Consider the following 10,555-nt stretch of genomic DNA (forward strand, 5'->3'; position numbering starts at 1 on the left):
AAAAAACCACTAGATCCAAAATAAAAGCCTCCCCCATCAGTGAAGAGATTCAGCAAAGAATCATTCCCAGAGAGAAATCATCCAGATGCCCTAAGCTCTATGGTCTCCCCAAGATACACAAAGAAGGAACCCCACTTAGACCCATAGTCAGCTCCATAGGCTCACCTCTACAAAACCTAGCCAAATTTCTCGCCAAACACTTTTGAAAGAGGCTTGTCATAAGAAAAAAGGAAGGCAACATGCCGCACAACAACGCACTTGCCTGCAGCTTTGTATCTATTTGCAGGAATCCCCTTGAGCTTATCAAGGTCACACTGGCATGATAGAGAACCTCTTAGTAAATGAGTGTTTTGTGACTGGCCGGGAAAGTGCATCTGGCACATGCTGTCAAAATTCCAGATGTGCCTTTGTCCTAAAAGGTTGCCTACCTCTGGCTCTAAATGTTGAATCGCAACTCCCGGTAGCTTCAGCCAAACGTGGCCAAAGATTAATGATTCTGGGAGTTGTAATTCAACAAAATGAAAGGGATTAATCATAACTCCTGGTTTTAGATCAGGCTTCGGATGCCTACAGCTCTCTGTTTCAAATGTTGCACAGTTGGTCTAAGCTTTTTTTTCCTCCCAAATCCCCACTTTTTCTCAGATGGGAGTCTGAGTGAGGAGGCTCCAGGACAGACAGCTCCTCCACCCCCAAGCCATCAGTATGCCAAATCCCTCCCAGTCTCCGTTCCCATCTGGGGCTTTAAAGAGCAACGCCAAGAGATGCGATCCTCTGACGAAGAGAACAGTAAGGTGGGTCAAAGTGAGGATGTGCTCTTTGAGAGTCTGTCCTCTGGGGAAGCAGAAGGGCTGTTGGGACACTTTCTTTTTTCCTTGGGTGTCGCTGGAGCCTCGCCGATTAAGTACAGGTGGTCCTTGAATTACAACCATTCATTTAGTGATGTTCAAAGTTACAATGGCACTGAAAAATATGACTTACAGCTGGTCCTCACACTTACGTTATAACTTCCACAGCATTCCCATGGTTAGCAATCAGAATTCTGGCAACCGGCATGTATTTACAACAATTGCAGTGTCCCAGGGGTCATGTAATCGCCATTTGCCACTTTCCCAGCCAACTTCCCAACAAACAAAATCAATGAAGAAAACTGGATTTGCTTAACAACCCACCTGCTTTGCTTAATTGTGGTGATTTGCTTAACAAAAGTGACTGGAAAAAAAGGGGGGCCATAAATCAGGCATGATTCATTTCACCAACACTTTGCTTCACGGTGGAAATTCTGGTCCCAATTTTGGTCATAAGCCAAGGACTACCTGTAATAAAATCCGTGAGAGGGGCTTGTTGTGGCTGAGCCTGTCTCAAATCTGAAAGTAGAGAACAAAATGCTTAATTCAGCATAAAAGCCTGATTAGATTCCAAGGGGTTTTAGGCCAGGGCTTTTCAACCTTTTTACCGATTGTACCACTTTTAGGATATGACAATATTCGAGTACCACCTAGCAAGGTGTCAAAAACTTGATGACCAAAAAAAAAACACCTGTTCAAAGTTGCAATTGCACCCAAATGACTTATGACCATTTTTCACACTTATGACCATTGCAGCATGCCCAGGGTCATGTGATTTATATTTGGATGTTTGGCAACTGATTCATATTTATAATGGTCACAGTGTTCCAGGGTCATGTGATCCCCTTCTGCAACCTTTTGACAAGCAAAGTCAATGGCAGAGCTGCTGGTGGCCAAGTGCTAAGGTGGGACTTCCTTTCCTCCCTCCCTTCCCTGCCTCCCTTTTTCTCATTCCCATCTCCTTCTGAAGGAAGAATTTGACACACCCCCCCCCCATATTTTCCCTCTTCCATATATTGATCAAACAAGGAAAGGCCTCCAGAGACAGAAAAGACAAGCTGCTGAGTGAACTAGCTTAAAAAGGCACATTCCCCTTTAAGAATTAACTACTGGCTAGAAAGGAAAGTAGGGAGCGCAGCCGGCACTTAAGGAAGAAAAAAAAATGTAAGTACTGGCTGCGGGCTAAGGCAGCCGCCCCAAATGGCTCCATTCATAAGTAAAGGAATGCTACAGGCAAAATCCATTCAGAAGAAAAATACTTCAAAATCCCTTGCAGCAAAACTTACAGCTAACAACAGCAGAGCAATAGAAGCTAACATGAGACATCAGCCAAATAGAAATTGCTAAACACTCCTTAAGAACACAAAGCCCACATTGCACAAATCCCAGAACTTCAAAGTCACAAAAGCACATAAGAATCCTTCCACTCTCCATCTCCCTCCCTCGTGCCTCACCTCTAGCCATTGCTGCCTTTTTTCATTCCTCTTGGAGGGTGACCCCTTCCCCACTGCATTTCTTGCCTGTTTGCTGCTGCCAGCACAGGTGGCTGCCACAGCAGTTGTAGATCGGCTCATGGCCAGCCTGCTTGATTCCTCAGCCTGCTTGATTCCTTCTCCTCCTCCCTGCAGCTGACTCCACCTCCTCCCAAGGCTGCTGCTTTTTTTCTCTCTCCCTCTCCTGTCCAAACTGCCTCCTTTTATAGCCTCTCCTGTCTCCACCCCCCTCCTCCTTTCTCATGGGGGAGGGTGAGCCAGAAGTGAGCCTGGGGCCTTTGCAGCTCCAGAGGACTCTCTCACTGTAAGTCCTTGCCTCTGCTGGCTCTTTCCCTCCCCCACTACATTTGGCTAGGCAGGGCTGTGTACCACCTGCCACTCATTAATGTACCACAAGTGGTATGGGTACCACCGGTTGAAAAGCCCTGGAACTTTAGGCAACCTTTTCCCAACCACAGACTCGACTTCCCTGCTGGTCTTTTCAGCCTGAGAAGACATGAGGGTGATGCCATCAGAGAAGAGTTCCCTCATTTTTTGGAAGTGATTGTGATTGGGGGCCTGAATAAATATATATTGTGCTTTCGGGGGGGAGGGGGGTACAAATTCCCTTGTTTTTTAAAAGTGAAAAATTGTACCGTCCTGATGTAGTGATATGTTTACAAATTTGAGTGACCATCTTGAGCATATTTTGCATTTCTGGCTGCCACCTTTTAAGGAAGACTCGGAATTTGCAACATGTTAAAGGAGCCTGCTCAGGGACAAAACTACGTCTTTGAAGAGAGTCTGAGGGAGCTTTATATATTTGTGCTTTAGAAAAGATGAGCGAGAGGAGAATTGATAGATTTCCAAGAACCTGAAATAAGGTCTTGCAGAAAAAGGTTAAAAATCTGTTTTTCATCTTCCCAAAGGATGGAACACAGGAAAATGCTCTCAGGTTACAGGAAGGCAGATCAAAGCAGGCAGAATGAATTGTGTAGAAGACTTTCTTACAGTAAGAGCAGTTCAAGCCAAATACCCAAACAGGTTGTGGGTCCCTGCATTAGATGTGCTTAAAGAAAATACAGGCAGCAATTTGTTAGCCATGCTTTAATATGGGTTTCTGGACTGAGCAGGGCATTGGGCCCCATCAAACTATTTTTCATAGTTTGGAATAGCAAATCATAGAAATGCAACAGCCTAATGCAAAGTTTCCCAACCTTGGCAATTTCCAGGTATGTAGACCTCAACTCCAAGAATTCCACAGCCAGCGTAGCCATTTCTGAGAATTCTGGGAGTTGAAGTCCACTCCTCTTCAATTTGGAAGGTTTGGAAACACTGGTTTAAGGGTTGGCTCTTTGTCCACTATCTTGACCATTCAATTGTGCCTAGTTCAGTTGTGACTTTTGGCTTTATTTGTTCTTTCTCAATTATCCCTACACCGAGCGTCATTTACCCATAAACCACTTAGGTAGGTATAATGAGGAAAAGGGAAATCCTACAGTTAGATACTTCAGAGGAAAAGACTTTACAAAAAAGGGGCTTCAAACTAGTTTCTGGAGAAAAATCAGAAGTGGCTTGCAGTTCTTTAATCACGTTAAAAGTTTTCATTCCTTTGAGCAGGTAATGGAAAATGGTATATAGATAGTCCTTGACTTACGATCACAATTAAGATCAGGATTCCCATTGCTAAGCAAGGCAATTAAATGACTCACACCCAATTTCACAACCTTTTTTGCCATGGTTAAGCAAATCACTGCAATCGTTAAGAGAATCACACAGTTGCTAAGAGATTCCAGCTTCCTCCAATGACTTTGTTTGTTGGAAGCCAACTGGGAAGGTCACAACTGGCAATCACATCACCCCAGGATGCTGCAACTATCTTAAATACATGCTGGTTGCCCAGCATCCAAATTTTGATCATGTGACCTTGGGACAGTCATAACTGAGAATCCAGTCATAAGTCACTTTTTCAAAGCTGTTGTAACTTTGGATGGTCACTAAATGGATGGCTGTAAGTTGAGGACTATCTATAATGAGTATTTTGTGTAGAAAATCAGCTTTCCAGGTTGGTTCTTTTTGTCTTCTTAATTAAGAGTATGAACTGGTATAGAAGAAAAAGTCCTCGACTTATGACTACAAATGAGCCCAAAATTTCTGTGGCTGAGATATTTAAGTAAGTTTTGCCCCATTTTACGACATTTCTTGCCACAGTTATTAAGCGAACCACTGCAATTGTGAAGTTAGTAACATAATTGTTAAGCGAATCTGGCTTCCCCATTGACTTTGCTGATCAGGAGGTCGCTGATTAGGACCCCATACACTGCAACCGTCATAAATATGAATCAGTTGCCAAGCATCTGAATTTTGATCATGTGACCATGAGGATGCTGCAATGGTTGTAAGTGTGAAGAATGGTCGTAAGTCCCTTTTTTCAGTGCTGTTGTAACTTTGAACGGTCACTGAACGAACTCTTGTAAGTCGAGGATTATCTGTAATGGTGGAAGAGAAGTCAGATTCACAGTGATAAGCTTCTCATTATCAGTAACAGCAAGGAACAAGGGAAGCAGGCGAGGAAATTGGGAGGTGCAGGAGGAAAAGCAAAGCCGTTCTCCGTTTTCTCACTTCCATTCCTCTTCACAGCATTCGTCTCCTGACCTCGAGAAGATTGCTGCCAGCATGAGAGCTTTGGTGCTGCGGGTTTCAGATGGCACAGAGATGTTTGGGGATCTGCCTCGGCCACGCCTGAACACCAGTGACTTCCAGAAGCTGCAGCGGAAATATTAATAGATCTGGCCATTGCTCCTTCCGCCTCGGCGCCATTTTCCTCCACTACCAAAAATCGGTAGACAGGGTCCAGAGCTCCTCTCAAGCCATACCGTTCAAATTCTGTCCTCCCCTCCAGCCTTGGCTCCCACAAGCTTTAATTTAAAATGGGTAACCTCAGTTTCACACTACAGATGGGCCGGAGGGGTTAATTACCTCCTTTTTTTCCAACCCAGAAGCCTCAGCTTCTGTGATTTGAATGCTAAGATCGGTGTTTCTTAACCTTGGCAGCTTTTAAGATGTGCGGCCTTCAACTCCCAGAATTCCCCAGCCAGCGTGGCTGGCTGGGGAATTCTGAGAGTTGAAGGCCGCACATCTTAAAAGTTGTCAAGGTTGTGGAGAAACACTGACTTAGCTATAACAGCTCTTCTGAGAGGGGCTTCTGACACACCTTGACAAAATACACGCACACAAAGACAGGAACACTAGAGACACCCTGACAAAAGTAACTCTACCACTGTGCCCTGCCTCTGCCACCCCACACCCCCCCACACCCCCATCAATCTTTCTGCAGCAAGTTCTTAGAAATTCTCCATCTCTCTTTTTTCCTCCCCAATAAGTGTCTTAAAAGAAGGTCCTTTGCACACAAACCGGGCTTGTGTATACTTTGGTTTAAAATTAACTGTCCCTTTGAGGAACAGTGAATGGAAGGAAGGGCCGGTGCCATTTTGCCGTTCTTTTGTTCTTTCTCCCACATGTAAATCTCTCCCCGTTTTCAGGAGTATAATTTCAGGGTCCTTTTTACTCTTGGGGAGGTCGGCGCCAACGTGCCCTTCCACCCTGTGGCAGGTGGGATGCGAAAGAGGGTCTAGGAGCTGCGTACAGCCTCGGACTGATCCCCCTCCACCCCAGCCTACTTTTGTATCAGATTTTCAAGAGCCATTTTTGGCCCGAACCCTCTATTTTTGTCCAAAGATGATTGGTGAATTGGAAGAGAGAGGATATTTTTTTCTCCTTCCTGACAGCCTATAAGCCAATAATAATAATAATAATAAAGTTGTCTTTTACCAGCTCCTTTTGCTGTATTGTCTTTCTGAGTTTTTAGAGTAGAAATCAGCAGTGTTGGCTGGAGTTCTGAAGCACAAGTTAGAGAAAGATAATTTAAATGAAAAAAAAAAAAAAGGGAAGTCTCCAGAAAGTTAAAAGCATTGAAACTGCACTCCAAGTAATATAGTCCTGGACTTACATCTGTTCATTTAGTGACTGTTTAGTTACAACAGCACTTTAAAAAGTTGACTTATGACCATTTTTCACACTAATGACTGTTGCAGCGTCCCCATGGTCATGTGATCAAAATTCAAATGCTTGACAACTGGCTCATATTTATGATGGTTGCAGCGTCCTGGGGCCATGTGATCACCTTTTGTGACCTTATGACGAGCAAAGTCAATGGGGAAGCCAGACTCACTTAACAATTGTGTTACTAACTGAACAACTGCAGTGATTCACTTAACAACTGTGGCAAGAAAGGTCATAAAATGGGGCAAAGTTCACTTAACTGTCTTGCTTAGCAACAGAAATTTTGGGCTCAATTGTGGTCATAAGTTGAGGACTACTTTTAATATGAAAAGACAAGCAGGTGACTTCTTATAACTGCCTAAAATGGAAGGGCTGCAACAGGAATTTTGTTCGATGAAATACTGCCACTTTTCCCATCAATGTTCATTGGAAACATTGCTTTGCCATTAAATTCATTTTTGCTTTTCTCAAGTAAAATGGTACATGAATAATATGTATAATTCTAAGAAGTTTTTACTCAGCCAATCTCAAGTTTTTAGTCAACCTCCCAGCCTTTTTAAAATACAGTTATAGGTGCAACTAAATCATAACACAAACTACAAATAGACAACAGGTACCAAATGCACTATCTAAAAGATAAATATTGTTTTATTGGTGCTTGTTTTATTCTTGTATACAAAGCAGGAGGTTGGAGGGACCATATCATAAAATATAGGGAGAAGTCAAGATGTAAAGAAGAGCTTTGCTTAGGAGTTAAACTTATGGACAATAGAAACAGATGAAGTTCCTCAGGAGAATTGGTTATTATGGGAAGAGAGAACCCCTCTTGCACACATGGTACGAACCTACCAAGCATCAGAACTGGCTTTCACCTGAAGAAGAGAAACTGAAAGAAGATGCGGGAAGGGACCAATGCAAAGAAACTCCAGAGGAGCGAAAAATGCTCTTGATCCTTCTGCATCTCATGTCCCCAACTTTGAAAGGACATGGAATGAACTTGGATGGAGTCAGTCATAGTATTTCTTTACCCTCCGAACTTGGCAGTACATCAGCATGGAGAACACGATACCCAAGACCTAAAGGAATAGAGAAAGATTTAGTCAGAAAAAGAACAGAAGCCCTAGCCCAGCTTATGGTACTCTATCTCTTGGAAATGCCTGTTCCTTGTCTGCTCCAAAACACAAGCAAGTACTGCCAGCTCTTGGCTTGGGCCATGAAGTAATCTCACTGCTTGGACATGTAGAAACTAAGTGATAATATTCTAAGCTAGTGCTTCTCATTCTTGGCAACTTTAAAATTTTGGACTTCAACTCCCAGAATTCCCCAATCCCTGTAGTGGCTGAGGAATTCTGGGAGCTGAAGTCCACACATTTTAAATTTGCCAAGATTGAGAAACACTGTTCTAAGCCTAGCCCCATATGACCTAGTTTATCAGAAGATCTTCAGTTTTGAGCAGAAATGGATGGGTACAGAAGGTGTACTTTCTCCCCACTCTCTTTTTCAAACTAAGTTTAACCAGGTTTAACTAGAAAGTGAATGGAGCAAGCAGGGCCCTTCTCTGCACCTTTTCTACCAGCCATCTTGCTGCCTTAATGGGATTTTGGATAGTGCAAGAACAGGTAGTACATATTATGCTAGTAACACAACTTTCCTCAGCCTGGCACTTTCCACATAGGTTGAAAATTACAGGGATCTGGTTGGAGAAGGCCACTTTAGAGCAGGGCTTTTCAACCAGTGGTACGGGTACCACCTGTGGTACATTGGCACCTGGCAGGTGGTACGCGACCATCCTAGAAAAGTGGTAGCAGGGGAGGGGAATGAGCTGAACCGGTGGCAGCACCGCACAAGCCTGAGCGAGAGATGGCTGGAGCTGCAGGGCTGTCAGGGCTCAGCAGAAGCGCCAGGATCAGCGCCAGGCTCCAGCTGGAGCTCGGCGCTGATCCTGGTGCTTCTGCTGAGCCCTGAAGAAGCACCAATCAGCTGGAAAGCAGCACTGATCCTAGCAGTTCTGCTAAGCCCAGAAGAAGCACTGATCAGCTGGAATGTTGCAGCATCTCCAGGGTCTTGTGATTTACATTCAGATGCTTGGCAACTGATTCATATTTATGATGGTCACAGTGTCCCAGGGTCATGTGAAGTGACCAAAACCTGCTGCAACCACCCAGCAGAGGAGGAGGGGAATAAAAACCAAACACCCCCCCACCCCCGCTGCCAATCCTCAACAGAAATGCTCACAACAATGAAAACCTCGGACAGGAGGAAGAGCGCCACCAGGCGGGCAGGCAGGTGTCTTACTCGGCTGTGGCTTGGGGGGCACTTTTTTCAGTGCCACTGTAACTTCGAACAGTCACTAAGCGAACTGTTGTAAGTCGAGGACTACCTGTACTATATCACTTTTTTCCTCTCTTTTTTGGGTCATCAAGTTTTTGACACCTTGCTAGGCGACTGGTGGTACTCGGATGTTGCCATATCCTAAAAGTGGCACAATGGGTGAAAAGGTTGAAAAGCCCTGCTTTAGAGCATCTGGTGGGGATATAACATCCAGGGTGCTGCTGACACTGAGGGAGACTCAGGTTCAAGTTTACCTCAGCCAAAGAAATTCCCTGGCAGTTTTTGTCACTCCTCCATCACTAGTGATTGTGGGAATAAAAAGGCAGGAAGGGACACTATATATGAGGCCTTGAGCTCCTGAAGGAAAAGGCAGGATAGAAACCAAACAAATTTTAGTGAGCTGAATATTCTCTCTGGGTGTTGGTCACATTTAAAAGGTAACTTAAGCCAGTTCTATTATCTTCCTTCTATGGCAAGGGTGTCAAACTCACCACATCATGTGACACGTTGTGCTGTATCGCAACTTTTTTTGCATTGCCAAAGCTGGGGTGGGCGCAGCCTCTGCATGATGCAACTGGCCCATGGGCCGGCAGTTTGACACCCCTGTTCTATGGTATCAGATCTGCAGCTAGGCTATGACTTGTAAAATTATGCAAACACTAGCTGTCAGCAGAGGATTGCTGAAAATTTACCTCTTTCCTGCCATCCAGCAGCCATTGAAAGTTTTGCAGTTTGGATATGTTAAAACCCAGATAAATACTATGAAGCGTAAGCTTAAGCGTAAGCCCTTTTGTGACTTGTGGACTTCAATTCCCAGAATTCCTGAGAGTTGAAGTCCATAAGTCAGTGGTGGCGAACCTATGGCACGCGTGCCAGAGGCGGCACGCAGAGCCCTCTTTGTAGGCACGCGTGCCATCGCCCCAGCCCCGCCTCCCCCCATGGCCCCCTCCTCACCAGCAGCTCCCCTGGAGGAGAGTTGCCCCGGGGCACGACCCGCATGGAGCAGTGCAGCCAAGGACATGGTACCGGGCAGCAGGGATAAGACTCTTCCCTCACACCCCGTCATGTGCAGAAGATGCTGCAGGGCGCAGGTGGAGGGCGTGGCCGCCATGGCGCTGCAGGGCCGCCTGCGCGATCTGCGGCGGGCCGTGGAGGCGGTAGGTGGCCCTGCAGGCGGGCAGGGGCAGGCAGTGCGGTTTTTCAGCACTCGGTATCTAAAAGGTTCGCCATCACTGCCATAAGTCATAAAAGGGCCATCGTTCCCCACCCTTGCTCTTTGGGGTGAGAATAGAGATCTTTCAAGGAAATCTTGCTACATGTCTAGGTCAGTGTTTTTCAACCATGGCAACTTTAAGATGTATGGACTTCCCACTCCCAGATTCTGGGAGTTGAAGTCCACATATCTTAAAGTTGCCAAGATTGAGAAAAACATTGGTTTAGGTGAGGGCTTTTCAACCTTTTTACCGATTGTACCACTTTTAGGATATGACAATATTCGAGTACCACCTAGCAAGGTGTCAAAAACTTGATGACCAAAAAAAAAACACCTGTTCAAAGTTGCAATTGCACTGAAATGACTTATGACCATTTTTCACACTTATGACCATTGCAGCATGCCCAGGGTCATGTGATTTATATTTGGATGTTTGGCAACTGATTCATATTTATAATGGTCACAGTGTTCCAGGGTCATGTGATCCCCTTCTGCAACCTTTTGACAAGCAAAGTCAATGGCAGAGCTGCTGGTGGCCAAGTGCTAAGGCGGGACTTCCTTTCCTCCCTCCCTTCCCTGCCTCCCTTTTTCTCATTCCCATCTCCTTCTGAAGGAAGAATTTGAACCCCCCC

General features: G+C 45.1%; 1 protein-coding gene across 1 annotated transcript in view; it reads left to right on the plus strand.

The window, feature by feature from the left end:
• LOC107298507 (proline-rich AKT1 substrate 1-like) overlaps positions 1-5,127 on the plus strand; it is a 12,210-nt gene extending 7,083 nt beyond the window's left edge. Inside the window, exons 3-4 of the mRNA XM_015827887.1 lie at positions 643-791; positions 4,958-5,127. Coding sequence (XP_015683373.1) covers positions 643-791; positions 4,958-5,101 — 293 coding nt within the window. The 3' untranslated portion in view covers positions 5,102-5,127. The remainder of the gene's footprint in view (positions 1-642; positions 792-4,957) is intronic.
• Positions 5,128-10,555: the final 5,428 nt, after the last annotated feature.

This window comes from Protobothrops mucrosquamatus, unplaced genomic scaffold (genome assembly GCF_001527695.2).
Source record: "Protobothrops mucrosquamatus isolate PMUCROS unplaced genomic scaffold, P.Mucros_1.0 scaffold4035, whole genome shotgun sequence".
NCBI lineage: Eukaryota > Metazoa > Chordata > Lepidosauria > Squamata > Viperidae > Protobothrops > Protobothrops mucrosquamatus.